The following is a 19,682-nucleotide window of genomic DNA, read 5'->3' on the forward strand; positions in this document are numbered from 1 at the left end:
ACTGGGCCAAGTGTCATCACTCCCTGATCTCAGCGGTACACATCCCAGGCGTGGACAATTGGGCGTCGGACTTCCTCAGCAGGGAAGGCCTCGCCTCCGGAGAATGGTCCCTCAACCGGGAAGTCTTCAACCAGATCTGCGACAGATGGGGAGTTCCGGATGTGGACCTAATGGCCTCCCGGTTCAACTGTCAGGTTCCGCAATTTGTAGCGCGGTGCCGCGACCGCTTAGCTTTAGGAGTCGACGCCCTCACACTGTCATGGAGCCAGTTCAGTCTCCCGTACATCTTCCCTCCGTTCCCTCTGATCCCGAGGGTCCTCAAGAAGATCAAGGCAGAAGGAATACCAGTCATCCTAGTGGCTCCGGACTGACCCAGGCGAGCATGGTTCGCGGAACTCAGTCAGCTCCTCGCAGACGCTCCGTGGCGTCTTCCAGACCGTCCAGAACTCCTGCAGCAGGGACCTCTTTACCATCAGAACTCACAGGTCCTAAATTTGATGGCCTGGCCATTGAATCCTGGGTTCTAGCTCAGGCTGGTTTTTCTTCAAGAGTGATACAGACAATGATTAGGGCCAGGAAGCCATCTTCATCAAGAATATACTACCGCACGTGGAAGGTCTTCTTCAGGCGGTGTGAAGAGCACAGTATTTCTTCTCCTCTTGCCTTCTCCCTTCCTTCCCTATTGGCATTCTTGCAGTCAGGCCTAGATGCGGGTCTCTCGCTCGCAACACTAAAGGGCCAGGTATCGGCGTTGTCAATCCTGTTTCAGAAGCCACTGGCCTCTCGTCCACAGGTTAAGACCTTCATCCAGGGAGTGGCCCACCTGGCCCCGCCGTATCGTCGGCCTCTAGAACCGTGGGACCTTAATCTAGTCCTAGGATTCTTCCCTTTCTCACCTGTCTTGGTAGGTGGTGTTCCTCGTTGCCATCACTTCTATTCGCAGGACGTCAGAGCTGGCAGCTCTCTCTTGTCGTGCTCCCTTTTTGATTTTTCACCAGGACAAAGCGGTTCTCCGGCCAGATCCCGCCTTTCTCCCAAAGGTGGTCTCCCCGTTCCATCTTAACGAAGAAATCGTTCTTCCGTCCTTCTGTCCTGGCCCCTCTCACAGCTTGGAGAGGTCCTTGCACACCCTGGACCTGGTGCGCGCCCTTAGAATTTATGTCTCCAGAACCGCGCCGTTCCGTAAGTCGGATGGTCTGTTTGTCCTTCCTTCTGGTCCCAAGAGGGGTGAATCGGCATCCAAAGCCACAATTGCCAGATGGATCCGTTCCGCCATATCAGAGGCCTATCGGATTCGGGACAAGTCTCTGCCGCGGGGGGTAAGGGCGAACTCTACCCGTGCAGTGGGAGCCTCTTGGGCGATTAGGCATCAGGCGTCGGCCGACCAGGTCTGCAAGGCCGCCACCTGGTCTAGCCTGCATACCTTTACTAGGTTCTACCAGGTTCACACCCAAGCATCGGCAGATGCTAGTTTTGGGAGAAAGGTCTTGCAGGCAGCAGTTGCACACCTGTAATAGGGTGACAGCATTCAATTATAGTACAAGCCCGCCGAGGGAGGTTGTTGTTTTCTTCCTATCTGCGGGCTTCGGTATTCCCACCCAGGGACTGCTTTTGGACGTCCCATGGTCCTGTGTCCCCCAATGAAACGATAGAGAAAGTAGGATTTTTGTGTACTCACCGTAAAATCTCTTTCTCTGAGTCTTCATTGGGGGACACAGGACCATGGGTTATGCTGCTGTCACTAGGAGGCTGACACTAAGTAAACATAAAAAGTTAGCTCCTCCCTAGCAGTATACACCCCGAGCCGGAGGCGGGCTCAGATCAGTTTGGTGCACAAGCAGTAGGAGGAGTACCAGAATCACCATACATAAAATAAGTTGTAACTAAAATAATGCAGCCGTGCGAACAAGAGGTCTATGAACATAAGACCGCTGAAAATAGCAGGCAAATGCAATTAAACAACCAAAAAAACAAGCAGGGTGGGTGCTGTGTCCCCAAATGAAGACTCAGAGAAAGAGATTTTACGGTGAGTACACAAAAATCCTACTGTTTCGTATCTGCATAATTGTACAGACCTGGGGAATTATTTTGCCAGGTTACTTTTACCATATAGTGAACATGGTAAATAAAAAAATAACTGTGGAATTGCGCTTTTTTTCCAATTTCACCACAGCAATTTTTTTTATCCAGTACACGATATGGTTAAACGAATGGTGTGATTCAAAAGTACAACTCTGCCCGTAAAAACAAAACAAATTAAAAAAAACAAGCCCTCATATGGCTATATTGATAGAAAAATAAAAAGGTTATGGCTCTTAGAAGAAGGGGAGGAAAAAAACGAAAACACGGAAAATCGTCCATGGGTGATGGTGTTAATCTAATGTGTATATGGGTCATATGTGGGTGGGTCTCCCCTGTAGGAGTAGGAATTATATATTTTTTCATTATTATTATTATTATTAATAATAATAATAATAATAATAATAATAATTTATTTTTGTTCGTTTCCAGTTCTCATGACTAGTGAAGTTTACACAGTAGAAAATCTTTACTTATCGGCTGCAAATGTTCCTCGTAATATTTATTTTAATGATGTCGTGTTTGTTATGTACAGCTTGTCCCTTCGCTGCTGAACAGAATTGTTTTTTTTTTTTTATTTCAGCTTACTGATTAAACCAAACTCCACCATGAATAAAGGAGACATGACCATATACCAGATAGGCTCTGATTCCGGCCTTCTGATAGATCCATCTCTCTGCGCCTTCACCTTGGCTAGTGAAGTCCTTATTGTCGCATTAGCACAGCTGGAAAAATGGAAGATTAGAGTTTTTCAGAGGAAATCCCCAAACCTTATAGAGTCGGTCACAATCCCGTCTATAGAAGTAGAGTGTTCTCATGAACGTGGAGCGAGCAGTGACGTTCTGCAGCCCGTCCTGTGCTGTGTCACTATGTGGAGCGATAAAGCAGTGGGTGCTGATGCTCCATGTAACTCTGCACTGGACACTGCATTATTCACAAGGCTTTTCGGAGTTGATGTTGCTTTGTTGGATTCTCCCATGATTCTCTGTGGCTTCCCAGATGGTCGGGTAGTCGGCTTTCCATTAAATAGCACTGGTGTACATCCGTCTGCAAATCAGAATGCTACTCAAGGCGGATCAAAGCTTCTTTATCATTTGGAACAACCTGTGGTTTCTATCGGCGCCATTAGGATGGACTCTAATACGCAGCACCCGTGTGCAGAAAATAGACCCTGCGACTGTTTACTGGTTGTCGGCCAGAAGGGTCTTGTAGTGTCGGTGACTGCTGGTGACAATGCCGTCTCCTGTGCATACAAGGATCACACATTACTTGCTCCCGTAAGCTGCACTTTCTTCTCCGCATCTGGTGTCTTCTGCTGCACTGCGAACGATCTCATCTACGTGACCATATCACATCCGGAGAAAAAAACAGCAGCCAACACCAATAGCTGCACTGTGTCATCTCTCCGTCACAACATACCTATGATAACAGCGTTATCGCACATGTCCTCTTTGGATGGTAAGTTAATAGTAAAAAAATCTGTTTTCTGTAAAATCTTCAGTAACTTATTGGCAAGTCTTGCTTGAATAGAGGGGGATTTCTTTGAAGACTGGAACTTTAGCAGAATTTACTTTGGGTTCCCCCTATCTGTGCCACAAACTCAGGTGATACGTGTTGTGGATCTGAATTACGAGAAGACTAGTTCATGTATGTGGAGTCCTATGTCTCCATAGCAGTTTATCATCAGTTACCAGACGTTTTCAGAGAAAATATTCCGTGTTATTTTTTAGTATCATCCACCTTTAATAGAAACTTTACAATAATTTTTCATGTTATTGTCCCAGTGCATCTAAAATGAAAAATGAAGCTACTGTGCAATAGGTATTTCCCATGATTTTGGTACCAGACTACATAACAAACCGTTTACTCTCATTCCATCCATCCTTTACTTCTTGCTATCCTATCAAAGGTGCTTTAGCGTGAAGTAGGGGACAAATGAAAGGAAATTTGCCTACAGGATTAGGCTAGTTGCTTCATTTTTTTACCTTAGATACGTAAAATAATGAAATGAGTATTCTGACTTTGTTATACTGATGACCTACCTTAGAACAGGTGATCAATATGAGACTTTTGGATATCTGACCCCTGTCACCACCACAGATCAGCTGTTTTCAACTTGCTTGCAGTTGGATGTGCACAGTGAACGGAGCCAGAATAGCGGCTTAATTTAATTTATAATAGCCGTTTTAGGTACTGCATCTCAGCTCCTATTCTATTAAATAGGAGCTGAGCTGCAGTATCCGTCAGCAGCCACTACGCAGGAAAGATGTTGTGTTATCCTCTCTCCTTTACTGTTTACATTTAGGTTGAAAGAAAAAAAAGACAAGCTGTGTATTCTGGACTAGATTAGGTCTAAATAATGGTTTTCCTTTTTTTTTTTCTTCTTTCAAGATACTCAGCTGATTGCCTTGTCTAAGAAGGGACGTCTTATGCTATGTAAGTTAAAGCAAAAAGAAACCAGAGATCTGCAGCATGGATTGAGCGGAGCAAACACAGGGCAGAGAATCAAAGAGCTGTTGTCTGGAATCGGCTCACTATCTGAAAGGTATATAGGAAAATAACAAGAAGTGTTTATTTGTATGAATAGCTAGTGGGTAGCTTATCTTTCACATGTCTGATATTCACTGTCCTGGTACAGCCTGCGATATCTGGACCAGCCACAGATCTCCTGCCTGAACTTGACAGCCCCATATGTGCCTGCTCAGACACCGATGTCTGCTCAGTCCTTGAATGTTGGAGCTGATAAACAAACTATAGGGATCAATCCACAAAAAAACATATACAGTGGAACCTTGCTTAGCGAGAACAATCCGTTCTGGGAGTGTGCTTGTTAACCAAGTTACTCGTTCAGCAAAGCAAGATTTCCCATAGGAAATCATTGCAATGCAGACAATTCATTCCACAACTTGTTAAATGTCCCATCCTGGTCCCCTAGTGTGCCATTCCACACACGTACAAATACACACACACACATATTATGCTCACCTTACCTTCCGTTCCATCGCCGGCCTGCTGGAACTTGCTGTTCGCTGGTATGGGATGTGTATCGGGTAACCATCGCGACGAGGGGGGAACTTCCACTGCTAGAGCGCTGACGTTAAAGGCAGGAGCCGCTTGCCTCTGATCGGCCAACGCGCTGCCTTTAAGTAGCGGCTGACAGGGGAACGCCCTGCCTCGTCGCAATACTTGCCGATACACAGCCTATACTGGCGAACTACAAGACCCAGGAGGCCGGAGATGGAACGGAAGGTACACATATTATGCTCACCTTACCTTCCGTTCCATCGCCGGCCTTCTGGGTCTTGCAGTTCTCCGCTAGGATTCCTCCCTCGTCGCGATGTATCAGCGAACTACAAGAACCATGAGGCCAGCGATGGAACGGAAGGTAAGGTGAGCATAATACTGTATGTGTGTGCGTGCGTGTTTGTTTGTGTGTGTTTTGTGCTGCTTGTGTGCGTTTGTGTGGACTGCAACAGCGGGTTAGAGCGCGGTGGATGTACGGAACCGGTAGTGTGTGCGGTGAGTATTTCTTTGTCGCTCCATTGGGAGACCCAGACAATTGGGTGTATAGCTTCTGCCTCCGGAGGCCACACAAAGTATTACACTTAAAAGTGTAAAGCCCCTCCCCTTCTGCCTATACACCCCCCGTGCATCACGGGCTCCTCAGTTTTTATGCTTTGTGCGAAGGAGGCATACATCCACGCATAGCTCCACATCTTAGTCAGCAGCAGCTGCTGACTATGTCGGATGGAAGAAAAGAGGGCCCATAACAGGGCCCCCAGCATGCTCCCTTCTCACCCCACTCTGGTCGGCGGTGTTGTTAAGGTTGAGGTACCCATTGCGGGTACATAGGCAGGAGCCACATGCTGTTTTCCTTCCCCATCCCTTAAGGGCTCTGGGTGAAGTGGGATCCTAATCGGTCTCCAGGCACTGGGACCGTGCTCCCTCCGCAGCCCCTGGGGAATCTGCTGGACAGGAGCCGGGTATCGTCAGGGACAAGGCCCTGCTACTGTGAGGTACTCTGTGTCCCCTTGGGGACGGCGCATGGAGCGCTTGTGCCATACACACTGCAGCACTGCTGGGTGTGTTAGTGCGCCGGGGACTACCGCGCCGACCGTGCTTATTTGCCGGCCGCGCTTATAACTTTAGTCCCCGGCTTTTGCGGCCTAGTATCGCATATTCCCGCCCCCAGGCCTGCCAGTCAGGGGAAGGGCGGGACGCTGCACAGGACGTCAGCGCTGAGGGCTGGAGCATACTTTGTATCCTCCTCCCCCCTCACTGAGCACCGTGGGGCACCAGATTCCCGCACTTTCTAGGGCACGCCCACGGCCCCCTCCTCCCCACAGAACGCCGGCAGCCATTCCTGTCAGCACTTCTGACGCTGGAGAGGAGAGACAACACGGCTCTGGGAGGCCCAGGCAGGAATCTGGTGATCACACAACCGCTTTGAGCGGTCGGTAAGCAGCACCTGAGGTGCTGGCCCCACTGAGTGCCGAAGTGTACATATATATATATATGCTTATATGCTATACATTTACACTGTACGGTCGCACTGTTGATTTTTGGCTATATACCCTCCTGGATTGTACTCAGAGGAGACAACAGCATGTCGTCCGCAAAAAGCAAGGGTGCCAAAGCACAGGCTTACTTTGCAACCTGTACCTCATGTGCGGCTATACTACCGGCAGGTTCCACCGACCCTCATTGTGTGCAATGCTCGGCCCCTGTGGCACCTACTCAGCCGGAGCCTCTGCTACTGGTGGCCCAGGTGGAACCACCTGCTACCACTGTCCAGATGACAGGGACGGAGTTTGCAGTATTTGCTGACAAACTGTCTGAGAGTATGGATAAATGGTCTGCTAAGATACTAGAAGCCTTGCAGTCCAGACCGGTGACTCAGGCCCCGGGCACTGTTGAATCATTGACCCCAGGCCCCCCTCAGTTGGAGCAGCAAAGTGCTCCTGGGGTGACTCATAGGTCCCAGGGTGAGGTCTCTGACACGGACCGCAGTCCCAGGCCGCCTAAGCGGGCTCGCTGGGAAATTCCCTCGACTTCATCACACTGTTCAGGGTCTCAGCAGGAGGACTCTCTGGATGATGAAGCAGAGGTAGCAGATCAGGATTCTGATCCTGAGGCCGCTCTCAACCTAGATACACCTGAAGGTGACGCCATAGTGAATGACCTTATAGCGACCATCAATCAGGTGTTGGATATTTCTCCCCCAGCTCCTCCAATTGAGGAGTCAGCTTCTCAGCAGGAGAAATTCCGTTTCAGGTTTCCCAAGCGTACAATGAGTACGTTTCTGGATCACTCTGACTTCAGAGAGGCAGTCCAGAAACACCGAGCTTGTCCAGATAAGCGTTTTTCCAAGCGCCTTAAGGATACACGTTATCCCTTCCCCCCTGACGTTGTCAAGGGCTGGGCTCAGTGTCCCAAGGTGGATCCTCCAGTCTCCAGACTGGCGGCTAGATCCATAGTTGCAGTGGAAGATGGGGCTTCACTCAAAGATGCCACTGACAGACAGATGGAGCTCTGGTTGAAATCCATCTATGAAGCTATCGGCGCGTCTTTTGCTCCAGCATTCGCAGCCGTATGGGCACTCCAAGCTATCTCAGCTTGTCACGTGCAGATTAATGCAGTCACACGTACGTCTGCTCCGCAAGTGGTGTCCTTAACCTCTCAGGCGTCGGCGTTTGCGTCCTACGCCATTAATGCTGTCCTGGACTCTGCGAGCCGTACGGCGGTAGCATCCGCCAATTCGGTGGCAGTACGCAGGGCCATGTGGCTACGTGAATGGAAGGCAGACTCTGCTTCCAAAAAGTTCTTAACCGGTTTGCCATTTTCTGGCGACCGCCTGTTTGGTGAGCGATTGGATGAAATCATTAAACAATCCAAGGGAAAGGACTCTTCCTTACCCCAGTCCAAACCAAACAGACCTCAACAACGGAAGGTACAATCGAGGTTTTGGTCCTTTCGGTCCGCGGGCAGGTCTCAATTCTCCTCGTCCAAAAGGCCTCAGAAGGATCAGAGGAACTCCGATTCATGGCGGTCTAAGTCACGTCCTAAAAAGACCGCCGGAGGAACCGCTCCCAAAGCGGCCTCCTCATGACTTTCGGCCTCCTCACACCGCATCCTCGGTCGGTGGCAGGCTTTCCCGCTTTTGCGACGCCTGGCTGCCACAGGTAAAAGACCGTTGGGTGAGAGACATTCTGTCTCACGGTTACAGGATAGAGTTCAGCTCTCGTCCTCCGACTCGATTCTTCAGAACATCTCCGCCCCCCGAGCGAGCCGATGCTCTTCTTCAGGCGGTGTGCACTCTGAAGGCAGAAGGAGTGGTGATCCCTGTTCCTTTTCAGCAACAGGGTCACGGTTTTTACTCCAACTTGTTCGTGGTGCCGAAAAAGGACGGATCCTTCCGTCCTGTTCTGGACCTAAAGCTGCTCAACAAACACGTAAAAACCAGGCGGTTCCGGATGGAATCGCTCCGCTCCGTCATCGCCTCAATGTCCCAAGGAGATTTCCTAGCATCAATCGACATCAAAGATGCTTATCTCCACGTACCGATTGCACCAGAGCATCAGCGCTTCCTGCGTTTCGCCATAGGGGACGAACACCTTCAGTTCGTGGCACTGCCTTTCGGCCCGGCGACAGCCCCATGGGTCTTCACCAAGGTCATGGCAACAGTAGTAGCAGTTCTGCACTCTCAGGGACACTCGGTGATCCCTTACTTAGACGATCTGCTTGTCAAGGCACCCTCTCAAGTGGCATGCCAACACAGCCTGAACATTGCTCTGGAGACTCTCCAGAGTTTCGGGTGGATCATCAATTTTCCAAAGTCAAATCTGACACCGGCCCAATCACTGACATATCTTGGCATGGAGTTTCATACTCTCTCAGCGATAGTGAAGCTTCCGCTGGACAAACAGCGTTCACTACAGACAGGGGTGCAATCTCTCCTTCAAGGTCAGTCACACCCCCTGAGGCGCCTCATGCACTTCCTAGGGAAGATGGTAGCAGCAATGGAGGCAGTTCCTTTTGCGCAGTTTCATCTGCGTCCACTTCAATGGGACATTCTCCGCAAATGGGACAGGAAGTCGACGTCCCTCGACAGGAACGTCTCCCTTTCTCGGACAGCCAAGGCTTCCCTTCAGTGGTGGCTTCTTCCCACTTCTCTGTCGAAGGGGAAATCCTTCCTGCCCCCATCCTGGGCTGTGGTCACGACGGACGCGAGTCTGTCAGGGTGGGGAGCGGTCTTTCTCCACCACAGGGCTCAGGGTACTTGGACTCAGCCAGAGTCCTCCCTTCAGATCAATGTTCTGGAGATAAGGGCAGTGTATCTTGCCCTAAAGGCGTTCCAGCCGTGGCTGGAAGGCAAGCAGATCCGAATTCAGTCGGACAACTCCACAGCGGTGGCATACATCAACCACCAAGGCGGAACACGCAGTCGGCAAGCCTCCCAGGAAGTCCGGCGGATTCTGCTATGGGTGGAAGCCACAGCCTCCACCATATCCGCAGTTCACATCCCGGGCGTAGAAAACTGGGAAGCAGACTTTCTCAGTCGCCAGGGCATGGACGCAGGGGAATGGTCCCTTCACCCGGACGTGTTTCAAGAGATCTGTTGCCGCTGGGGGATGCCGGACGTCGACCTAATGGCGTCCCGGCACAACAACAAGGTCCCGACATTCATGGCACGGTCTCAAGATCACAGAGCTCTGGCGGCAGACGCCTTAGTTCAGGATTGGTCGCAGTTTCAACTCCCTTATGTGTTTCCTCCTCTGGCACTGTTGCCCAGAGTGTTACGCAAGATCAGGTCCGACTGCCGCCGCGCCATCCTCGTCGCTCCAGACTGGCCGAGGAGGTCGTGGTACCCGGATCTGTGGCATCTCACGGTGGGCCAACCGTGGGCACTACCAGACCGACCAGACTTGCTGTCTCAAGGGCCGTTTTCTTTGTCGCTCCATTGGGAGACCCAGACAATTGACCCAGACAATTGGGTTGTATAGCTATGCCTCCGGAGGCCACACAAAGCATTACACTAAAAGTGTAAAGCCCCTCCCCTTCTGCCTATACACCCCCCGTGCTCACGGGCTCCTCAGTTTTCTTGCTTTGTGCGAAGGAGGCAGACATCCACGCATAGCTCCACTGCTTGGTCAGCAGCAGCTGCTGACTAGGTCGGATGGAAGAAGAGAGGGCCCATAACAGGGCCCCCAGCATGCTCCCTTCTCACCCCACTCTTGTCGGCGGTGTTGTTAAGGTTGAGGTGCCCATTGCGGGTACACAGGCAGGAGCCACATGCTGTTTTCCTTCCCTATCCCTTAATGGGCTCTGGGTGAAGTGGGAGCCGGATCGGTCTCCAGGCACTGGGACCGTGCTCCCTCCGCAGCCCCTGGGAATCTGCAGGATAGGAGCTGGATATCGTCAGGGACAAAGCCCTGCTACTATGAGGTACTCTGTGTCTCCGTGGGGACCGCGCATGGAGCGCTGGTCCCATACACATTACAGCACTGCTGGGTTTGTTAGTGCGCCGGGCATGGAGCGCTTGTGCCAGACACTTTCCATCTCTGCTGGGTGTGTTAGTGCGCCGGACATGGAGCGTTTGGGCCAGACACTTTCCAGCTCTGCTGGGTGTGTTAGTGCGCCGGACATGGAGTGCTTGTGCCAGACACTTTCCAGCTCTGCTGGGTGTGTTAGTGCGCCGGACATGAAACGTTAGTGCCATACACTTTCCAGCACTGCTGGAGGTGTTAGTGCGCCGGGGGACTACGCGCGGCCGCGCTTATTGCCGGCCGCGCTTATAACTTTAGTCCCCGGCTTCTGCGGCCTAGTGTCGTTCTTTCCCGCCCACAGGCCTGCCAGTCAGGGGAGGGGCGGGACGCTGCACGGATCGTCAGCAGAGGGCTGGAGCATACATTAGTATCCTCCTCCCTCCTCACTCAGTACAGTGGGGCGCTGGATTCCCGCACTTTTCTTGGGCACGCCCACGGTCTCCTCCTCCTCACTGAACGCCGGCAGCCATTCCTGTCAGCGATTCAGACGCTGAGGAGGAGAGGCAACACAGGGAGACCCAGGCAGGGAATCTGGCGACCACACAACCGCTCTGAGCGGTCGGTAAGCAGCACCTGTGGTGCTGGCCCCACTGAGTACCGAAGTGTATATATATATATATATATATATATATATATATATATATAGGCTTTTAGGCTATACATTGCACTGTACGGTCGCTCTGTTGATTTTTGGCTATATACCCTCCTGGTTGTTCTCAGAGGAGACAACATGTCATCTGCAAAAAGCAAGGGTGCCACAGCACAGACGTATTTTGCAACCTGTACCTCATGTACAGCTGTACTACCGGCAGGGTCCACTGACCCTCATTGTGTGCAATGCTCGGCCCCGGTGGCGCTTACTCAGCCGGAGCCTCTGCTACAAGTGGCCCAGGTGGATCCACCTGCTACCACTGTCCAGGTGACAGGGACGGAGTTTGCAGCCTTTGCTGACAAGCTGTCTGACACTATGGATAAATGGTCTGCTAAAATACTGGAAGCTTTGCAGTCCAGACCGGTGATTCAGGCCCCGGGCTCTATCCAATCCTTGACCCCTGGTCCCCCTCAATTGGAACAGCAATGTGCCCCGGGGGTAACCCACAGGTCCCAGGGTGAGGTCTCTGACACGGACCGCAGTCCCAGGCCGCCCAAGCGGGGTCGCTGGGAAATTCCCTCCACTTCATCACACTGTTCAGGGTCCCAGCAGGGGGACTCTCTGGAGGATGAAGCGGAGGTCTCAGATCAGGATTCTGATACTGAAGCCGCTCTCAACCTAGATACACCTGAAGGTGACGCAGTAGTGAATGACCTTATAGCGACCATCAATCAGGTGTTGGATATTTCTCCCCCAGCTCCTCCAATTGAGGAGTCTGCTTCTCAGGAGAAATTCCGTTTCAGGTTTCCAAAGCGTACATTAAATATGTTTCTGGATCACTCTGACTTCAGAGAGGCAATCCAGAAAAACCGGGACTGTCCAGACAAGCGTTTTTCCAAGCGTCTTAAGGACACACGTTATCCCTTCCCCCCCGAGGTTGTCAAGGGCTGGACTCAGTGTCCTAAGTTGGATCCTCCAATCTCCAGACTGGCGGCTAGATCCATAGTTGCAGTGGAAGACGGGGCTTCACTCAAAGATGCCACTGACAGACAGATGGAGCTATGGTTGAAATCCATCTATGAAGCTATCGGCGCGTCTTTTGCACCAGCATTCGCAGCCGTATGGGCACTCCAAGCTATCTCAGCTTGTCAGGCACAGATTCATGCGGTAACACGTACATCTGCCCCACAAGTGGTGTCCTTAACCAATCAGGCGTCGGCGTTTGCGTCCTACGCCATTAATGCTATCCTCGACTCTGCGAGCCGTACGGCGGTGGCATCCGCCAACTCGGTGGTACTCCGCAGGGCCATGTGGCTACGTGAATGGAAGGCAGACTCTGCTTCCAAAAAGTTCTTAACCGGTTTGCCATTGGCTGGCGACCGCTTGTTTGGTGAGCGATTGGATGAAATCATTAAACAATCCAAGGGAAAGGATTCATCCTTACCCCAGTCCAAACCAAACAGACCTCAACCACGGAAGGTACAATCGAGGTTTCGGTCCTTTCGGACCGCGGGCAGATCTCAATTTTCCTCGTCCAAAAGGCCTCAGAAAGATCAGAGGAACTCAGATGCATGGCGGTTTAAGTCACGTCCTAAAAAGACCGCCGGAGGCACCGCTCCCAAAGCGGCCTCCTCATGACTTTCGGCCTCTTCAAACCGCATCCTCGGTCGGTGGCAGGCTCTCCCGCTTTTGCGACATCTGGCTGCCACAAGTAAAAGACCGATGGGTGAGAGACATTCTATCTCACGGTTACAGGATAGAGTTCAACTCTCGTCCTCCGACTCGTTTCTTCAGAACATCACCCCCCGACAGAGCCGAGGCTCTTATGCAGGCGGTGGGCACCCTGAAGGCGGAAGGAGTGGTGATCCCGGTTCCTCTTCAGCAACGGGGTCACGGTTTTTACTCCAACTTGTTCGTGGTGCCAAAAAAGGACGGATCCTTCCGTCCCGTTCTGGACCTAAAGCTGCTCAACAAGCATGTGAAAACCAGGCGGTTCCGGATGGAATCGCTTCGCTCCGTCATCGCCTCCATGTCCCAAGGAGATTTCCTGGCATCAATAGACATCAAAGATGCTTATCTCCACGTACCGATTGCGCCAGAGCATCAGCGCTTTCTGCGCTTCGCCATAGGGGACGAACACCTTCAGTTCGTGGCACTACCTTTTGGCCTGGCAACAGCCCCACGGGTCTTCACCAAGGTCATGGCAACAGTGGTGGCAATCCTACACTCTCAGGGACACTCGGTGATCCCTTACTTAGACGATCTACTTGTCAAGGCACCCTCTCAAGGGGCATGCCAACACAGCCTGAACATTGCTCTGGAAACTCTCCAGAGTTTCGGGTGGATCATCAATTTTCCAAAGTCAAATCTGACACCGGCCCAATCACTGACATATCTTGGCATGGAGTTTCATACTCTCTCAGCGATAGTGAAGCTTCCGCTGAACAAACAGCGTTCACTACAGACAGGGGTGCAATCTCTCCTTCATGGTCAGTCACACCCCCTGAGGCGCCTCATGCACTTCCTAGGGAAGATGGTGGCAGCAATGGAGGCAGTTCCTTTTGCGCAGTTTCATCTGCGCCCACTTCAATGGGACATTCTCCGCAAATGGGACAGGAAGTCGACGTCCCTCGACAGGAACGTCTCCCTTTCTCGGGCAGCAAAAGCTTCCCTTCAGTGGTGGCTTCTTCCCACTTCTCTGTCGAAGGGGAAATCCTTCCTGCCCCCATCCTGGGCTGTGGTCACGACGGACGCGAGCCTGTCAGGGTGGGGAGCGGTCTTTCTCCACCACAGGGCTCAGGGGACTTGGACTCAGACAGAGTCCTCCCTTCAGATCAATGTTCTGGAGATAAGGGCAGTGTATCTTGCCCTAAAAGCATTCCAGCCGTGGCTGGAAGGCAAACAGATCCGAATTCAGTCGGACAACTCCACAGCGGTGGCATACATCAACCACCAAGGCGGGACACGCAGTCGGCAAGCCTTCCAGGAGGTCCGGCGGATTCTGCTATGGGTGGAAGCCACAGCCTCCACCATATCCGCAGTTCACATCCCGGGCGTAGAAAACTGGGAAGCAGATTTTCTCAGTCGCCAGGGCATGGACGCAGGGGAATGGTCCCTTCACCCGGACGTGTTTCAGGAGATCTGTTGCCGCTGGGGCATGCCGGACGTCGACCTAATGGCGTCTCGGCACAACAACAAGGTCCCGACATTCATGGCACGGTCTCAAGATCACAGAGCTCTGGCGGCAGACGCCTTAGTTCAGGATTGGTCGCAGTTTCAACTCCCTTATGTGTTTCCTCCTCTGGCACTGTTGCCCAGAGTGTTACGCAAGATCAGGGCCGACTGCCGTCGCGCCATCCTCGTCGCTCCAGACTGGCCGAGGAGGTCGTGGTACCCGGATCTGTGGCATCTCACAGTCGGCCAACCGTGGGCACTCCCAGACCGACCAGACTTGCTGTCTCAAGGGCCGTTTTTCCATCTGAATTCTGCGGCCCTGAACCTGACTGTGTGGCCATTGAGTCCTGGATCCTAGCGTCTTCAGGTTTATCTCAAGAGGTCATTGCCACCATGAGACAGGCTAGGAAACCAACGTCCGCCAAGATCTACCACAGGACTTGGAAAATTTTCCTGTCGTGGTGCTCTGCTCAGGGCGTTTCTCCCTGGCCGTTTACCTTGCCCACTTTCCTGTCCTTTCTTCAATCCGGATTAGAAAGGGGTTTGTCACTAGGCTCCCTTAAGGGACAAGTCTCTGCGCTCTGTCTTTTTTCAGAAGTGCCTAGCCAGACTTCCACAGGTACGCACGTTCCTGCAGGGGGTTTGTCACATCGTACCTCCTTACAGGCGTCCGTTAGAACCCTGGGATCTGAACAGGGTGCTGATGGTTCTTCAGAAACCACCGTTCGAGCCAATGAGGGATATCTCTCTCTCGCGCCTTTCACAGAAGGTGGTCTTCCTAGTGGCAGTCACATCACTTCGGAGAGTGTCTGAGCTAGCAGCGCTGTCATGCAAAGCCCCCTTCCTGGTTTTTCACCAGGACAAGGTGGTTTTGCGTCCGGTTCCGGAATTTCTCCCTAAGGTGGTATCCCCCTTTCATCTCAATCAGGATATCTCCTTACCCTCTTTTTGTCCTCATCCAGTTCACCAATGTGAAAGGGATTTGCACTTGTTAGATCTGGTGAGAGCACTCAGACTCTACATTTCTCGTACGGCGCCCCTGCGCCGCTCGGATGCACTCTTTGTCCTTGTCGCTGGCCAGCGTAAAGGGTCACAGGCTTCCAAATCAACCCTGGCTCGGTGGATCAAGGAACTAATTCTCGAAGCTTACCGATCTTCTGGGCTTCCGGTTCCCTCAGGGCTGAAGGCCCATTCTACCAGAGCCGTGGGTGCGTCCTGGGCTTTGCGGCACCAGGCTACGGCGCAGCAGGTGTGTCAGGCAGCTACCTGGTCGAGCCTGCACACTTTCACGAAACACTATCAGGTGCATACCTATGCTTCGGCAGATGCCAGCCTAGGTAGGCGAGTCCTTCAGGCGGCGGTTGCCCACCTGTAGGAAGGGGCCGTTTTACGGTTCTATTACGAGGTTTTATTTTACCCACCCAGGGACTGCTTTTGGACGTCCCAATTGTCTGGGTCTCCCAATGGAGCGACAAAGAAGAAGGGAATTTTGTTTACTTACCGTAAATTCCTTTTCTTCTAGCTCCAATTGGGAGACCCAGCACCCGCCCCTGTTCCCTTCGGGCTGTTGTTATTTGTGTACACATGTTGTTCATGTTGAATGGTTTCAGTTCTCCGAAATTCCTTCGGATTGAATTTACTTTAGACCAATTTATAAGTTTTCCTCCTTCTTGCTTTTGCACCAAAACTGAGGAGCCCGTGATGCACGTGGGGTGTATAGGCAGAAGGGGAGGGGCTTTACACTTTTAAGTGTAATACTTTGTGTGGCCTCCGGAGGCAGAAGCTATACACCCAATTGTCTGGGTCTCCCAATTGGAGCTAGAAGAAAAGGAATTTACGGTAAGTAAACAAAATTCCCTTCTTTGCTCGTACAGCAAAGCTTGCTCGTAAACAGAGTTACAAATTTACAGAAAGCTTTGCTCGTTAAGCGAAATTCTCGCCTCGCTAACTGGGTTACTCATTAAGCGAGGTTCCACTGTATCAGATATTCTTTATGCAAATAGCATCTTCAAAAGGAAGAGGACGTGAGTTGGCATCATCTAGAAATCCTTAGTCAATATCGACGCTTTACCGAGCCTTAAGGCCCAGTCACACACAACGACTTACCAGCGATCCCGAAAACGATGCGACCTGATAGGGATCGCAGGTAAGTCGCTGGGAGGTCGCAGGTGAGATGTCACACAGTCAGATCTTACCAGCGATGCAGGAACAATACAGGTCGCCGTAGCGACCTGTATAACGATCTCAGCAGTCACTGTGACCCTGTCACACAGTGTCAAACACAGCAATGTGTCCTGCACAGCAGGACATCGCCTTTGAAGAAAATGACCTGGACCATTCAGCAACGACCAGAGATCTCACAGCAGCGGCCTGATCGCTGGTAGATGTCACACATAACGAGATCGCTACTGCGTCACCAAAACGGTGACTCAGCTGCGCTCTCGCTAGCGATCTCGTTATGTGTGACAGTACCTTTAGAGGTACTTTGCACACTGCGACATCGCTAGCCGATTGTAGCGATGCCGAGCGCGATAGTCCCCGCCCCCGTTGCACAAGCGATATCTTATGATAGCTGCCGTAGCGAACATTATCGCTACGGCAGCTTCACACGCACTTACCTGCCCTGCGACATCGCTCTGGCCAGCGACCCGTCTCCGTCCTAAGGGGGCGGGTCGTGCGGCATCACAGCGATGGCAGGCGGCCAATAGAAGCGGAGGGGCGGAGATGAGCAGGTTCGTAAACATCCCGCCCACCTCCTTCCTTCCTCATTGCAGGCGGGACGCAGGTAAGGAGAAGTTCCTTGTTCCTGCGGCTTCATACACAGCGATGTGTGTTGCCGCAGGAACGAGGAACAACATCGTACCTGTCGCCGCAGCGACATTATGGAAATGACCGACACTACACAGATCACCGATTTTCGACGCTTTTGCGATCGTTTATCGGTGCATCTAGGCTTTACACGTTGCGACGTCGTTACCGGCGCCGGATGTGCGTCACTTTCGATTTGACCCCGACGAGATCGCAGTAGCGATGTCGCAACGTGCAAAGTACCCCTTAGGGTTTGAAGGCAGACCAGAAACTACATATGCAGAGACCTGTTTTGGGGTGTTGGCCTGCCGTAGTGCAAAGCAGGAGATCTTATTTGGCTGTTTGAGAGGCCTCTGAACGGGAGTCTAAAGAGGAACGTGTCTCATTGCAGTGAGTGCCAAGCTGCCGTAAGGACACTTATAGACCATGCAATATTTGCATTTTTACACTTCCAGAGGAACATTGCATGGCCTGTAAGTCTCTTTACACTGGCTTGGCACTCACCGCAAGGAGAAACGTTCCACCTTTGACCCTCAGATGTTCAGTGTACTGTACATTTCTACCTCAGTCAGTCCAAAGGCAATGAATGGAGTAGTAGTGCACACACATAACCATCACTTCATTCACACTCCTTCAGAACAGGGGCTTGGGGACTGCAGTTTAGTGTTTGTTGAGGATCCCAGCACTGATGTCTCCATCATACTTTGATTATGTATTTTGTGGCGACTACAGCCCTCATATACCAATTATGAACCATAAGTAAGTTGTTCGCAATTCCAAATGGCGAGTCATAGACTTTACTTTTAGATACTGCACCAATCATATGAAGTCAGTAACACAATATTTCTTCAGCGCTCTATTGGGAGACCCAGACGATTGGGGTATAGCTACTGCCCTCCGGAGGCCACACAAAGCACTACACTAAAAAGTGCAAGGCCCCTCCCCTTCTGGCTATACCCCCCCGTGGTATCACGGGTTCTCCAGTTTTCAAGCTTTGTGCGAAGGAGGTCAGACATCCACGCATAGCTCCACAGATTTTAGTCAGCAGTAGCTGCTGACTATTTCGGATGGAAGAAAAGAGGGCCCATATAGGGCCCCCAGCATGCTCCCTTCTCACCCGTGGATGGTGTTGTAAGGTTGAGGTACCTATTGCTGGTACGGCGGCTGGAGCCCACATGCTGCTTTCCTTCCACATCCCCCTGGGGGGCTCTGAGGAAGTGGGATCCTGCCGGCCTCAAAGCTCTGACGCCGGGCTCCATCCACAGACCCATTTGAACCTGCTGGATACGGAGCTGGAGTACCGTTCAGGGACATGGCCCTGCACCATTACAGGTACTCTGTGTCCCCGGACACACAGACACAGCACACTCCAGACTTGCTGGGTGTGCTAGTGCGCCGGGGACAGTAAAGGGTTACAGTCACTGCAGCTTTGCTGAGTGACTTTGTGTTTTGGGAACTACCGCGCCGGACGCTCCGGGAGCGGCGGCGCGGCTGGGACTTGTAGTTCGCCGGGGACTGGGCGCCGACCGCGCTTTTACGGCGGCGGCGCTTATAACTCCGGTCCCCGGCTTCTGCGACCTAGCTCCGCTTCGTTCCCGCCCCCTCCCTGTCACTCAGGGAAGGGGACAGGCGCTGAGCAATCAGCAGCGCCGAGGGCTGGAGCCTTATTTACATGCTCCAGCCCTCTCACTGCACACTGTCGGACGCCGGATTCCCGCTCTGCCTTGGGGCACGCCCACGGCCCGCCCCTCCTCACACGAGCTGGGGAAGAAGCCGGCAGCCATTACTGCACCGAGCTCGGACTTTCGGCACCAAGGCAGGACGGTGGCGATCATACACCCGCTTATAGGCGGGCGGTAAGAGGCACACATAGTGCTGACCACGATATAACTGCAGTGTGTACATGTGTTGTTTTTAACTGCATAGGTCGCTATATGCCCGCTTGGGGAGCGACACATCAGCAGCAGGAAAGCAGGTGTGCTAAGGCACAGGCTTTCTATGCTGCTTGTATTGCACGTACTGAAGTGTTCATTTGTATTTATGCTGATATGCTATACATTGCACTGTACAGTCGCTAGTCTTAGCTATATTCTCCTGGAATGGCTAGACTACAGCAGCAGAAAACCAAGGGTGCTGGGGCACAGGTTTTTTTCTATGCTGCTTGTATTGCATGGGCTGCAGTGTGCATTTGTACTTGTGCTTGTATGCTATACATAGCACTGTATGGTCACTCTTCTGGGCCATATTCCCCGAGATGACTAGTCTACAGCAGCAGAAGAGCTGGGGTGCCAGGGCACAGGCTTCTATGCTGCTTGTATTGCTTGTGCTGCAGTGGTCTTTTGTACTTTATGCCTGTATGCTATACATTGCAATGTACGGTCACCAATCTTGGCTATATACTTCTAGATAGCTAGTCGGCAGCGGCAAAAAAGCAACACAGATTTCAGTGCTGTTTTTACTACATGGGATGCTGTTCATGACAC

The 19,682-nt window shown here is 51.9% G+C and overlaps 1 protein-coding gene across 3 annotated transcripts in view; it reads left to right on the top strand.

Annotated features, from left to right (window-relative positions):
• Nucleotides 1–19,682, top strand: part of FAAP100 (FA core complex associated protein 100) — a 188,367-nt gene that overhangs the window by 71,408 nt on the left and 97,277 nt on the right. For all 3 annotated transcript variants that reach the window (XM_075350697.1, XM_075350696.1, XM_075350698.1), the window contains exons 4-5: nt 2,663–3,537; nt 4,471–4,624. In XM_075350697.1, the coding sequence (XP_075206812.1) occupies nt 2,663–3,537; nt 4,471–4,624 (1,029 nt within the window). The remainder of the gene's footprint in view (nt 1–2,662; nt 3,538–4,470; nt 4,625–19,682) is intronic.

The sequence above is a fragment of the Anomaloglossus baeobatrachus genome, chromosome 5 (genome assembly GCF_048569485.1).
Source record: "Anomaloglossus baeobatrachus isolate aAnoBae1 chromosome 5, aAnoBae1.hap1, whole genome shotgun sequence".
NCBI lineage: Eukaryota > Metazoa > Chordata > Amphibia > Anura > Aromobatidae > Anomaloglossus > Anomaloglossus baeobatrachus.